The 14968-nt window shown below is 43.3% G+C and overlaps 1 protein-coding gene across 1 annotated transcript in view; it reads left to right on the top strand.

The window, feature by feature from the left end:
- Positions 1-9857: 9857 nt before the first annotated feature.
- ADAM22 (ADAM metallopeptidase domain 22) overlaps positions 9858-14968 on the top strand; it is a 135211-nt gene continuing 130100 nt past the window's right edge. Inside the window, exons 1-2 of the mRNA XM_050890839.1 lie at positions 9858-9915; positions 10108-10271. Of these exons, the coding sequence (XP_050746796.1) occupies positions 9858-9915; positions 10108-10271 (222 nt within the window). The remainder of the gene's footprint in view (positions 9916-10107; positions 10272-14968) is intronic.

Below are 14968 nucleotides of genomic sequence, written 5' to 3'. Positions count from 1 at the left end.
ATTACAGAAATGAGAAAAATTAACATTTTAAAAAGAGTTGATCTTGAATATGTATGTCTATATATATATTTTGCCTGTAATTTACCAATATGTGGTGTTTTAGGAATGGGGCTTTAAAGTAGAACATTGAAGCAATTACTTTGTTCTTCGTTTTGAGTGACACTTTAATGATAGAAGGATTGCTCTCTGATTTGATGAATGCAATCTATTTTAGGAACAAGTGCTTGTCCATTTTTCTTCTCTTGAGAATGTTTTTGTTTGTTTGTTTTTTGTTGGTTTGTTTTTTTAGCTTTTGGTTCAGTACCGAAGGAATGTCTAAGAAAAACTTGCATTTTTTTCCCCTAACATATTGCAACAATCTGTTAGTAGGTATCTCTTGCAGACATCTCCCTCCTCCCATCCCTGAGACACATACTCTTCTTAGTTGGTGTGGTGGCCTCCATCCAACCGGAATGTATATACTTGGTTATTTATATATGTAAAGGTTATTGCAATAGTTAAATGTTAAGGGGAGAGGTAGTTAACATTAGTAAATCTACTCATCAGATAACTGATGTGTATGTTTTGCATATGATTAGATGCAATATGAGAACATGTTAGCTCAATGGGCACTGCAAAGAAGAGATTTGAACACATTGGAATCTGGCTTTAGAATCTTAAGGGAAAAAACCTCAGAGATTTGTCATTAAAATATGAAGGCTACTCATTGTAATGCAGAACAAGATGGAGCCACTGCTACTGGTTGCAAAAAGCACTTTTAGTCATGATGCACATTTTGTGTGCAGATGACTGGTCACATTAGAGCGTGCTGAGAGTCCCCTTTGTATGTAATATGTTCAGATAGCATCACAAGCCACAGTAAGCCTATTAACTATTTCTAAAACAGATTTATTCAGCATGTTGTGTGCGATTTTCATTATCTTTGAAGCTTGTTTTTTTTTTAAAAAGGCCTTACAAAAATTTAAAAGGAATTATATTACTATTTGAAAAAATAATTAAATATGGAAGGCTAGTTATTAGAACATTTGTCCGTGTCTGGCTTCCTCCCAGAGAACAGAATGAGCATTTTCAAAATATGTGGCAGGGATTCCGAGAAATGTCAAGCAGTTCAGACAAACACTACCACAAGTACCTCTATAGTGACTAGAATAAAGGTTTAGCATTAGAAGTGCATTTTATCTGTAAGTATATCTTTGTGATAATTACATAGTATATAATTACAGTTCAAACTCCTCTTCATAGGTACATGAATTTCTTCTAGTGCACTTCATTTTTTTGATTGTCTTGCTTTCTGTGAATTTGAGAAGCTGGTGTAGGTAATTTTTATATTCTGTTCAAAACCAGTTGTTAATAGACTAATTGTTGTTTCCTTTTTGTGATGGTTAGAGAAACTTGAAGCTATATTCCTGTGCTGTCTGCAGCATACACCTATACACAGTGTGGGATTCAAAATTTTAATGAAGCACCCAAATCTTTACTGTTACAAAAAAGTGAAAGCTTTAACATTTGTGTAGAACAGACACTACTTCAGTTTAAACTCTTATTGGGGGAAAAAAAAAATCCCCTAGACTTTTATATTATAAAAGTGCTCTTATTTAAGTGATTATCCTGTGGCCCAGTGACCATTACTGTTGCTTTCTCATAGGTGTGGCAAGCACGTTTCTGGGGATGCAAAATATTTTAGCATGATCTTTAAAATGTTAAAATAGAAGGCATGTGCATGCACACGCATGTCCTGTTACTGAATGCCTGTGCAGACACTATACTGGTTTGGTACTTCAGTGTGAGGATGAGTTGTTAACTGATCTGTTCAGACCCACTTTGTTTCATTACCATGGGAGAGAGCAAAATAATTTTCAGTAAAGACTTTTAAAATGGAAACTAGCTACACAATGCAAAGTTGGGATGGTAGTAACAACATCAAAAGAAATACAGCTGTTGAAATCTACTTTTAGAAATAAAGCATTAGAATAAGTAGTGTTTTACTTTGGTTACGCCTGCACCGAGTTTGGTTTGGTATCTTTGCAGTGGGTGCCCAACCACTGCCTGTGACTTCGCTGCAGGGTATGTGTTCATCTGAAACAGAAATGTTTCTCTTCAGGTAAATCTATAGTGTGGCTGAGAGGACAGAGTTCCCAAGGATCAGGAATGCTGCTGTGTGCGTGCATATGCCTATGGGTGTACATGTAGATATTCATATGGGTATATGGTGATAGTGGGGATTAGTGACTCTGAGACCACGCACACATAAGGAAGTTCTGCAATAATTTCTGAGTTTCATGTGCTCAGGTAAGCCCTACGCTCAGCAGCAGGATTGGCAAGCAGTAATCTCTCTTGCCCAACTACAGAAGACTTGATGCAAAGCGACAGGTAGGTGACTGAAAAGCCGGCCTTCCCCTTTGGAGTTGGGGGAAAGGTAGTTACAACCTGAGGAGCACTGGGCATGTTAACATCTGTCCTTCAGGGGTTGCCAGTGTGCATGGAGGGGATCGAATCCATGTTCCACTTCAAGCTTGCAACAGAAGGGCACGCTTCAGTTATCCATTCGTGCTGTCGTTGTTCTGGGTTATCTTCTGCCCTATATGACTGCAAGGCATATGACTCCTTAGATCCACCTGTGGGGGGTGTGTGTGCCTTCATCCTGCACTCTGAAGAGCCTCAGCTCTGAAGGACTTGGCTAATGTAACTGGTGATGGTATCTCTGAAGCTCTTGTGGCAGTCTCCGAGTGCAGGAATGATGAAAGAATGGTAGCTGTTCTGCCTGATGTAGTTACAGTGGGGTATGTGGACACGGGATGAAAATATGAATCCCCCTGTGCTTCCCAGTTGGAGAATCTTTGTGAGCTATATGGTCTGTGTGACCTCTGGGCCGTTGGCTGATAAGCACCAAGGGCTGATAAAGGCTGCCCATGCTGGGCTTTTTGATCACGTTGATAGTTGATGCCACAGTAGCATCAAATCACAGTCTGTCTTGGTCTTACACTGTGTCTACCCAAAGGCGGAAATAATTTCCTTGCCCTGGTTTCATTCTGTAGATGCTCCGTATCTGAGATTTTTAAGACATGCAATTAGATTATATTAAGAATTATGGGCAATTCCTGAAATAGTGAAGTGTAAAATAAAATGACAAACAAATGTGAACAAGTGTTTATATCCTTCTTGGGTGACTAAGTAGTTTGGATGTTACTTGCATCACGGCAGGAGATAGAGTCCCCTTTATACCTCTCATTTTTTCTATTGTGTTTCATCTCATGAAAATATTTTTCTGAAAAATATGCTATTTTCTTTCAAGTGCTTACTGCCACTCAAATTTAGCTGTAACCTCTGTATGCCTCTAATCCCCACTCTTGAAGACAAATGAGGGGAAATTTTAGCAGCCAATTGATCCAGAGCAATTGTACAGCTTATTTACACAGAATATATGTAGGTGGTCTAGAAATTGAATGCTAAAATTTATTTCTTAGCATAACTAGTCCTCTGGACCATGTAAGGAGATTGTTTATGCTATCAAATGCAAGCATAAGTAAAGGTAAATACCATTGGTAATACCAACCAGTAATAATGTCACCACTGATACCTGTAGCAGAGTGAAGGTAAGTGTGAACTGAGTTCATTAACCAGATTAACATCTCTGAAGGTGATATGAGATGAATATTTGGGGTTTTTTACCGCGTATTCTGTAAATGTTACTGTTTGGCTTCTGATAATCAACAGTGTATTCGCTTTAGAGAATGCAGCTATCCAAAATAAATGCTGAGCATCCCAGATATAGCACCATAAAAAGATCTGGGATGTAAAGCAGGTGTTTGGGTGGAGTCCAATTTCATTTGGGATAAAGCAGCTGTAGATTCTGGTGTCTGTCAGACTTAATCCCTTTTTTAATTATTTTTTTTTTTTAGTTGAGGAGGGATCTCACTTCAAGATTCAGTGTCTCCAATATTCTTTGAATATGTAGATAGCTGGGCTTTAAAACCTGGGCTTTCTCTGTGACCTTCAGAACAGTTTTGCAACATGATACTCCAGTAGAATAGAGGTTGAGAGCCGTGGAAGTCAACTGCCAAATGATGGTAGTCACTTCTGTGGTTCAAACCACCAGGCAGAGTAGGAATTTGGATGTGGGTCTCGCATTTCAGGTGCAGGCACACCACCAGCAGATGTCACGTGGGGTTCATCTTTCAGGTACAAGGTCTGTAAGTGGGGTACTTGAGCCTCAGAAGCTTCATGGCCCTTGGAAAAGGAGAGTCTTCCGGCCACAGAAAGATGCATGAATCTCATCCTGTATCCTGCATTCAGATTGGCTTAGTTGAGTAGCTGTTTAGCTTGTTTCTGAGGATAATTTTAGCAACTAACTTGCCTGACGTACTTTAAGGGTTACTACAGAAGATCTAACCTGGAAGCTCCTAAGTGAATGCAAGTTTTCTATGTTGTAAAACATACATGAGATCTCTGAACATTTGTTACTTTGCTGGTGCCCTGATTTCCAAACCACTTGCCACTGAGCCAAATGATTCTTTTTTTTATTTGATAGATAAAAACCTTAGCTTTCTTTATGTCACCAGACTTTCTGAGAAACTGCCAATACTAAACCATACTTGTAGTTATGCAGCCCAATCTCCTAATTCCAAGAGTGGCGAGCAGCAGTCACAAGAAGTGCAAAAAGGATCCTGTGCAGAATGAAACCCCCAACCAAAAAAACCCTATTTATAAACTTGGAATGAAAAAACTGGACAAAGCCGGAAGCACTCCTATCCAAAACTGGCTGTTCATCGCTGCAGGTCCAGTTGTTCTTTCAGTCCATAAGAACGTCCTGTCCCTCTTGACACTGAGAATCTTGAAAGTAATTCAAAAGTACAGCCCAAGACTTCAATGTACTAACTAGTTGTTGAACAAAAGCATATTTCTTCTTATCAGCTTTGAATTTACCAGGTTTTAGTTCAACTGACTGTCATCTTATTCACGCACCATGCCGCCGGAAGAACAGAAAGCACCAGCTTACTTTCCCTGTACCACCTATATAACATTTTATTGTGTTCCTGTCTGTTCATTGCCGTCCTGAACAATCCTGATCTTTCTGGTTTCTGTCACTGTCTTTCTCTGAACCTTGCAATGTCCCCGCTGGAAATGGCCGGCGCAATGCTCCAGATCTGGCTGTACCTCCAATTTAATGGCAAAACGGATTCTGTGTGGTGTGCCCTATGTTTAGATTACAATTGCACATGCTTCCTGTTTTGAGGTAATATTCATGCTCTGAACTAAATAACCAGCAGTCAAATGTTTTTATGTACATTAGTCAAAAAGGTCACTGCTGTACAATCATGCAGTCAAAATGATTGGACATGTAACTGGTCCTGATACAAGAAAATGTAATTACCATGTATTCAGAATGTAAATGTGTTTTTCACATGGAAACATTTAGGGCAGTACACTTATGGTAATAGGTGGCCAGATGAATAGAGACAATTACAAAATATTCATAGATCTGGCTTTTATCAGGAAAAAGTCTTAATATGTCTTTATAAACTTAATAAATCATGATTGAATATCGACCACTGAGAATGTGTTTGTTAAAAAGCACCCTAGATTTCAGTTACAATCTATTATATTTGAGAAAACAAAAGCTGCTGTGTGTGGAGAGAAGAGTTATACTTTCCACAGTATTAAGTTGCTGTAATGTTCTGTAATTGGAGTCTGTGTTATTTTTCCATCATGTCTATGCATACACAAGGCTCCATTGTGTATTCCTCAAAGCAGAAAATTTAGATTTTATCAAAATTATAAAAATACAGAGCATTTTCTATAGGTTTTTTAGCATTTAAAAATGTGTTGCTCTTCCAGCATTTTAAAGTAGGCTAATTTCTTCAGAACTTCAGGCAGTAAATCATGATTGCAGTCATCACTACTTACTGTAGTGATTACAGTAAAGCTTAGGTTGTACAACTGGGAGGTAATTTTCAAGAATATCCCAAATAAATTAGAAGTACAATGTTAACAGAGCTGTTTAGTCCATGTATCTTTCTTATTTTCTGTGGAAAGGAGAGAGGTAACACTTAGATGTTAAATTTAAGTGTTAAATTATGACTTTTAATTTATTATGGTTCACAAATAATCTTTGGAATACCTATGGTAAATCAAAAGCTGAATATCTACTTATAAATCACATTTTTTTCACTTTCTCCTGATATTGAAATATTGGCATATGTTTTTCAGGCTTCATTTTTCTGCAATTGTGTTCAGACACATATAGAATATGCTCGTTATGTTTGGCAAGTCGTGAAGACATGTTGCAACATAGGGTAGAGCTGTTATTGCTCATTTAAAAAAGAATTGGCCTGAATTTTCAGTGTAATAAAATTCCATAGAATGTTAACTGGCAAGAGAATGAACGTTGGAAAGCTGGCTTTCGTTTGCAAACACCGATTTCTTTGGGCGCCTCAATATAAGAAGGACATCAAACTATTAGAGTGTGTCCAGAGGAGGTGACCAAGACGGTGAAAGGTGTCGAGGGCAGGACTTATGAGAAGCGACTGAGGTCACTTGGTTTGTTCAGCTTGGAGAAGGGAAGGCTGAGGGGTGGCCTCATCGCAGCCTACAGCTTCCTCAAGGGGGGCAGCGGAGGGGGAGGTGCTGATCTCCTCTCTCTGGTGACCAGAGATAGGACACGAGGAAATGGAATGAAGCTGCGTCAGGAGAAGTTCAGGTTGGACAGTAGCAAAAGGTTCTTCCCTGAAAGCGTGGTTGCTCGCTGGAACAGGCTCCCCAGGGAAGTGGTCATGGCACCAAGCCTGTCAGAGTTCAAGGAGCGTCTGGATGACGTGCTTAGCCATATGGTTTAGTTTTAGGCAGTCCTGCGAGGAGCAGGCAGTTGGACTCAATGATCCTTATGAGTCCCTTCCAACTGGAGATATTCTATGATTTGCTGGAAGAATTAAAAAATCTGCCCCAGGATGTGAAAGAGCTCATTGCTCACAGGTGGACCGTCTGCCACAGTCCTAAGCACGGTCAAGGAGCTTCCAGTGAGGTAAGACTCGGAAGTGAATATCGACATTCTCTGCCTGATTTCCCAAATGAACCTGGAAAAGCCATCAATAAATTAAAATATTATTTCTCTGAAGGATTAAGCCTGTCAAATCATCCATTTCTAATCACCCATTTCTAATCAACATGTACAATAAAAAGGGACTTCAGACATGCAGATCAGGATTTCCTTCATTGTGATTTAGATCCTTCAATCTGATATAGAAAATTTCTGCAATTTATTTAAGCCTTCTCTTTCAAATTAATGTTCGGCATTTATCATAGAAGTGTTTTCCTAGGCAAATGGTAGAAGGATGTAAACACAAGAGGTTTGCAAGGAGAGGGACATAAAAACTTTGTCAGCTCTGTTTGGCTAATCACTTCTACCACACATACTTTTAAAATGCCTTTATCTTTGTATTAGTTGGCTATATTTCTAAAAACAGTTTTAAAAATTATTCTTAAAATTAGTGAAGAGTTTGACCAAAATAGAGTTGGCATACTAAAACAGTGCTGTATTTATGAAGCTACTCTCATCATACCTCACCCCATCCCCTGAGCCCACAGATGGGATAAAACTCTGCGTTTGTAGTCGTTAGCTTAAGGCAGCTGTGCCTTGGCTGGTGCTGGGTTGGTGAACTTTCCATGTGTGATATCTGCACCAAATCTGGACAATGGTAATGGCAAGAGAAAAAATAAATGTATGATGTACTGATCCAGGAAATGAGTGTACTGTGTATCTACAGCACAACTGGTATATATACCCAATGTCATGAATTCTCACAGAAATACTGACAGAAGAAGCCATGAAATAGCGTGCCAGTGGGGACATTTTGGTCTAACTGAAATAACTGTAGAGGTTGGTTGCAGTCTGAAATGTAAGGATTTATGATTTTTGAAAAAAGATTGAAACATCATACTATAGTACTGATTTTTCTTTCTATAAATAGCACTTTCATTTTCTTTACCCACCCCACCTGTGGTCCTTTTGATACACTGCAGCAGAGTTTTGTAAGCTAATTGTGTGCTGTTTCAGCAACTGCTCGAGGATTTAATGGATACTTTGAGGTAATAATTCCATCTTGCCTGTAGTGTAATGACTGCAGTGTAAGCACGACAGCACAAAACTTATTAGTCACTTTCTCCTCAAAGTTGATACCTATTTCCAGATGCAATATTGTGCTCTTAAAGTGCCTGTCTTGCTCCCATCCTCAGCTTGTTGAACCGTCGTTTTGTCTGTTTTTATATCGTGGAAACAAACTGTGAGAAACTTAATTTCCTTCATCTGTCCTCTAATTGCTTCCCTTAATCAGATGATCTATGTACGTAAGGTAAGACCTACAGAAAGATCAGGCCGGGAGCCCTGGCCTTCCCCGGCGGGTGGCTCCCTGAGGGGTGCAGGCAGCGGCTGCTGATGCCGGGGTGCCCAGAGCATGGTCCCTCCCATGGGGGAGCCCACGGAAGGCAGCCCGGTGGGCTGAAATGCTCCTAAGAGCAGAAATGGAGGTGTCAGGTGTCCTGGCTGTTGCCAGTGCAAGCAATGCAATTCATATTGATCCGCATAATGGTTTTAAGATTATGAAAACAGATTTTTTTTTTGTTCTTTTCGTCTTCCAGACTATAATAAGCAGCAGCTTTCAGTGCCATTTACTGTGATGCCACCTCTTTATTATGTGCTTACAACTGGTGCAAAACCTTGCTGTGGGTAGTTTGACCTCGTATTCTCTTCCATGGGTTGGTATCGAGCTGCATCTGCCACTGTGCTGCTCTGACATTCCTCCTCCTCTCTTGACTCACCTTAACTGTGCGCCATGGCAATCCTTCCTATTGCCACTTCGGAAGACGATGGGGGAAGGGGTGCCTTAGACAATTGCCACTCTTGTCCCATTTTCATAAAGAAATGTAGTTGGGAAAGGTGAGATACACAGTGCTGCCAGGCGGTACTGCTGCCCTCGGCTTCCCGGTAGGTGGGAGTGTAGAATTGGGTTGCAGATGCAGCCACCCCTCTGCTGAGGGAGAATAATCCTCGGGTTTCGGGGAACGGACATCGTGGCGACTCCTTGACACTTCTGCCTCTTGCTTTGGCCTCGCTTTTGCCTCTTGCTTAGTCCAGGAGTGCGTGTTGTAACTTTAAATGAATGATTCTGCGTTGTAATCCTTTTCAACTCTCTTTCAGTGTTAGTCCAGTGGAGAAAGCGGGGAGGGAGTGGAAATTTAAGAAAGGAAGAAAAAAGGTCATAAGAGAAGGAAATGGAGGTTTGCTCTGAAAAGGCACACGTAAGGGAGGAGAGAGGGGCTGGCGGCAGAAGCCCATCAGAGGAGGGGCGGGGGGCAGTACGAGCAGGGAGGGAAAACGCTCCGGCTGCCTCCGCAGAGGGCCCCCGCCTTCACCCGGCAGGACGGGCTGACAGTGAACGCAAGTTTTGCAGCGGAGGTTCCCTTAGCCCCGGGCCAGGGCGGCACCGGGCCAGGGCGGTACCGGGGCTGCCCCACGGGGCGGGGGCGGCTGCGGACGCTCTGCGGCGCTCCCCTGGCTCCGGGGCTTCCCCTCCGGTCTCGCAGCGGTCCCTCACGCCCTGGAAAACGACTACATTTCCCAGCACTTCCCTCTTCCAAGCGGGCTCTGCGGGGAGCCTCGCCGGCTCTCGCCATCTCCTTCCCTCGCAGGGGGCTCGGCGTGGCGGCGGCGGCGGCGGGGCGGAGCTCGGCAGCCCCGGCCCCGCGGCAGCCGCGGCCCCGCACCCCCCCGCCCCCCCCTTCCCCGTACAGGCGCGGAGCCGGCGGCGCACGGCGGCGGAAGCCGGGGCGGCACACGGCGGACGAGCGGGGCGGCGGGCAGCGCCATGCGGGCTGCCGCCTGCCTTCTCTCCCTGGCGCTCTGCGCCTTGCCCGCTGCCCCAGGTGAGTCGCGGCCGCGGGGCAGCGCCGCCGCGCTTGGGGTGGCGGCGGCGGCGGTGGGGACAGGGACGGGGGGGGGGGGATGCTGCGCCGAGGGCCGCTGCGGAGCCCCGTGGAAACGGAGCCCCCGCTCCAGCCTGCGCGCCGGGGCGAGGGCGCAGCCGGGGTGACGGGTGCCTCTCCCCTGCCCAGGAGGCGCCGGGCCGGCGACAGCGGGGCGGCGGGGCGAGAGCCGCTTCGCGGAGCGAGAGAGCATCAGGCCCCTGCGGCTGGTCTCCGGCGGCGGCGGCGAGGGCGGCGGCGGGGCGCGGCGGCCGGCGCTGAGCACGCGGGTGCGGAGCGGCGCGGCGCGGACACAGGTAGGCGCCGGGCGGGGGGGGGGGGGGAGCCGCGGGCAGCCCCGGGCACCTGCCGCCGCGGCCTGGCAGCCCCGGTGGGGGGGTGAGGAGCCCCCTCCCCAAACGCAGCGGAGGCGGCGGTGCGGTGTCTCACCCGCACCCCTCCCCCAAGCGTGTTTTCACTGCTAAAGGATAACGCTTGTTGTAAAGCGTTGCTCGGTGAGACGCGCGGCTCGCTTTCCCGAAGGACCGCTGGGAATGCCAGTCCTACTGCAGCAGCGCCCAAATTAGTTAAAATGGTCCCCGCGCCTGTTAATTCCCTCCCCCGGCCGTCAGCGGGTGCTCCGGGCAGGCAGAGCCCGCTGCCTGCGGCTGCCGGTGGGCTCGGGGAGCCACAAAATGAAAGTTGCGATGCCTTTGCGACAGCTGGAGTGGAAAGGCTGTGGCTTAATTTCGGCTTCTGGCTGAAGCGTGGGCAGGGCGGGTTTGTGTTCTGGGGACTCGGATGTGTTTTTAAAAATAGAAATTGGAAATCGGAAGGGAATTGCTTGAAATATAACGTGTGAACTTAACGTTGCAATTTAACTTACGTATTACTACCCAAACTGGGGTATGTTTTCAGATTTCTGTTACGTGAAGACCAATCCCTATAGCTTTTAACAAACAGCCACCCAGATTTATATTAAAATACAGTGATTTTAATCTTGATCACTAAGCGTCATATTTGAGGCTGTTACATCTAAGGGGAAAAAATACTGAGGCTATGCTATTATAGATGAAGAACGTAAAAAATTTGTGCATTTGAGGTAACTGCTGACGTCCAAGACTAATTGCAGGCCTCTGTTTCCTCCTTTTCCAATTGACTACTGTCCGTTTAAGAAACAAAATCACTGAAAAAGATTATCTCAGATTTCTTTTTTATAATCCGTAAAGTATAAGCACTGACAGCTTGCATTCTTTTTCTATAGTTAAATAATAAACAGTCTCTTCATAGCATATTTATTTGCCTCTGAATGTAACTTGTTCTATGTAAAGATTTTTCAGATGTGAAGGCCATATTTACAGTACAATAAAATAGGATTCTAAAAGTTCCAAAATGGGTGCTTTGCTTAAAAAATGCTCTCAGCATTTCAGGATTCTTTGAAGACCCTGGGACACTTACAAGTTCAAACACTTTATGACATGTCTGTTTAAAAAGTAGTAATGGTTGCGTTTGGATCTAGTATTAGGATTCAAATATTGGTCTTACAGAACAAACCATTAATTAATGGGTTTTGTTTTTCTGAATGTCTCAACTTTTATTCACCAAATCTCATGCTCATAAAAAATTTTAAAGTCATCCTCATTTAGTTAAGTTGTTAGTATTAATGTTGCTCCAACCAGAAAAGAAGTAACACTAGTGTGTTAAAAAGGGTTAAACACATTTCTTTCACAACAGTCTCTAGGCTAAACTGAGCTTCCATGTGTAAAGCTCTGCGTGCAACAGCAACTTTTCCTCCTGATCAAGAAGTTTCCCTCTGCTGCTTAAAATACCCATGGCCTCTGCCATGGTATCTGATGGTTGTTACCCACTGAAGGATGCAGTAGCTGGCAGTGATTTGGAGGAAGAAAATTTCGAAGTGAAAGCAGGCCAAACTGAGTGGAGCAGTACCGATTTTCTGTGCTTCTCGCACAGGGCATGGTTACATCCTAATTGCAGGATACTGCATCCCTTGCCCGGAGATCTGAGTCAGCTCGGCAGTAATGGACCAGCAGCGTGGCTGCCTTTGCTTAACTGAAGTTTTGTAGAAGCTGCATTTAGGAAGGTAGTTTTGCAGTAATAGTGTTAACTGTTGCAGTTGAGTAATTTAATATCCTGACTCTTAAAGTCTAGCATCCCATAAAAAAAACAACACCCTTTTCTCTGCCAGAATGCTTATCAAAGTTACGGGCTAACTGAGTTAACTTTTATGGTTGCTTTTGGGTGCCCGGTAAAAGTCACATGAAGTATAAAGATGTGGAGTGCTGGATTCTGCTCACCCATGAAGAGATACCCATGCCTGCCCTGAAGAGTTAACAGTCTGAGATCAGTGGCATATAAAGGGTAGGGGAACAGAGCTGCACTCTCCATCAATAAAATTTTCATATGTATTAGTTTGTTTTTTGATTGAATATGCTCTGACTGTCTCTATGTCCTATTCATTGCTAGTAGTCTTTGGACAGCTGTGTATCAGAGTTAGAAAAACTGGTCTTGAACAGAGATTTCAAACCAAAGCTAATGGCCTTGTGGATTAGTTTAGGGAGGATGCTTCTTGGAGGAGGTTGAAGCATTCAAGAAGATCTCTGATGGCTGAAGGACAAGCAGCCGTGTCTAGAAAAGCGAAGATACCTGAATGGGATGGTACAGTCAGAGGACTAGACAACGAGGCTGTGGCTGTTGAATTAATGTAAAACAATGTAATTGTGTTATGAATTGGATAAAGATAAAAGGAGAGAGAGAGATAAGCTGGAGAGAAGGAAGTCGCATTAAATCGGATCAGATTCCTTTAATTCCTGGATGAAAGCTTTAGCTGCAGAAAGGGCAGAAGTTGTACAAGAGGGATGCAAGCCTGAGTCTGGAATTGCACAAAGGGAAATGAAGATGGTCGTTCAGGGCAAAGCAGAAGCAAAGCGTGGCCTTTGCAGATCAGGAGTTTCACAACAGGCTTATGATGGAGTTGAGCCAGAGGAGTGTAATACAAGAAAAGGACGTGAAAGAAGGGAATTGAAGGCAGAAGTGACTGGGAAGTGAAGGCTGGCAGATTTCTAAAAATCTATGGGTTTTTTCAGCATTTGTTGAGGTTTTTCTGTAGCAACCTCCTTTATTTTGTTTCTTTGTTTTGGGATTTTTGGGCCATTGCCTTAACTATTGAGTGACTTCTCTACATGCATGCTTTACTATTAAGTAGTAAAGGAAATAGTCTATATACTCATCCTAGAAACCCAGAATGTAATTGCTTAAGAAACAAAATCAACGTACTCACTCACAGTTATAGTTGTCCAAGATTGCTGGACTTCAGAGCACAGCACAAGGCAAATGTAGGCTATTATATATTCATGTCATTAATGTTTTAACGTACAGTATATAGTGGACATTGGAGAATTCACGTGACTTTGGGTTTCTGCTTTTAATTCCACTGCGGAATAGAGTCACTACCAGTATCCATGACATTCCTGTATTTCAATTTCTCTGTTCCCCAAAGGGGGCCTATTAGCAGCTGCACAGCACTTAATCTAAAGAGTAATCAATATAAGATATATCTGAGAATATGCTAATATTAATATTATCATTAGTGCAATCCAGGATCCTAGCAATGGACACTTAATTTACTGTAGCATAAATAAGCCTATTAGAAGATGAACGTCCTCTATGGCAGGGACATTCAGTGAAGGCTAAGCTAAGATTTTTGTGTTTAAAAGAAAGTAAGTTCCTACTGTGGACGTTTGTAACGAACCTTTTAACTCTATACCTTGAGCCATATTTTGGTATTGTAAGAAGCACATGGGAAATCTCAAGTTTCTTAATACTTTCCTTTAGTCAATACTGTGCAGGCATGTTCTTCATTAAAATGTGGGAATGTGTAAGCATTCCTCCCCACTGCCTGTATTTGTTTTTCCACCTGTGAAGGAGAGCAAAACAGAGCACAAAGTATGTCTTTACAAACTTGAGTTTGTACTCTACGTCAACACCTGATTTGGAGGACCTTTTTCTTAATAATTTCAGTGGATCAAATGTTCTGATTACGAAGATGAGATTCATTTTCCAGCTGGAGATTAGAGTACGAGATCTCTACATGCCTTCACCCAACAGATGCCTTCCCTCAATCCTAAGTGTAACTTAATAGTGATCTTGCTCCCAGCTGGAGACTGCCACTCAGTGCCAGCGGAGAAGGGTCCCAGTTCTCCTTGAGGCCAGCACTTTGTGGTCATGCTAATAGGCCTGCACACACAAGCTGAGGGACAACATTGTTCCTCTTGTGGCTTTCATTGCATTATACAATTTTGATATATCTAGGTGTTGATGTGGAAATTTGGGAGATTTGCTTTGATTTTCAGTGGGAACAAGGTGCTGACTCAATGACCTGCTATGGGCATAGATTCATTCATCTCTGCTGGCTGTGCAAAGCATTCATACTATAGCAACTTCTGTTTCTCAACCTGTTTATCACTTGCTTGTTGCCAGTTGTCGTGAAGGTACGCTGGACTCCTCCTGAGAGAGTAAAAGGGCTGACCTGGTTGTAGGGAGCCTGGTGTGAAGGGGCTTCAGGACTGAGCTGTGTCTGGAGATAGAAGTACATGTTGTTTGTAGTCCAGAGTGACTCAGTAGTTTTCAGCAAAGTATTTATTTGTCTTCCACAGTCTGCTTTTCTGAATTGTTTGTGACCAAATGATACAATTCCATACGTCGATTTGGAAGCATGGCTTACAGGTTTCTTAAATAACTTCTTATTGCTAACAATCAGTTGCAGAGAAGCTCTGCTTGTCATGCTGAGCTCACATAGCTCTGCTTGCACTTGGAGTTGAAATCGTCATTAGTTACTCAGGGGTTGCCTATTCTTTGCTATTGGATTCTCTGACTTCTTGGCCTCTCGCTCTAATCTTCGAACAGGATATCCCTGTTCTTTGCAGGTGCTTCTGAAACTGCTGACTTCGTTTAAAACATTCTTGCTTTCTGTTCTGATGCTGTCAACTTCTGTTGG

The sequence above is a fragment of the Gymnogyps californianus genome, chromosome 2 (assembly GCF_018139145.2).
Source record: "Gymnogyps californianus isolate 813 chromosome 2, ASM1813914v2, whole genome shotgun sequence".
NCBI classification, from domain to species: Eukaryota; Metazoa; Chordata; class Aves; order Accipitriformes; family Cathartidae; genus Gymnogyps; species Gymnogyps californianus.
This window is presented reverse-complemented; position numbering and strand designations above follow the sequence as displayed.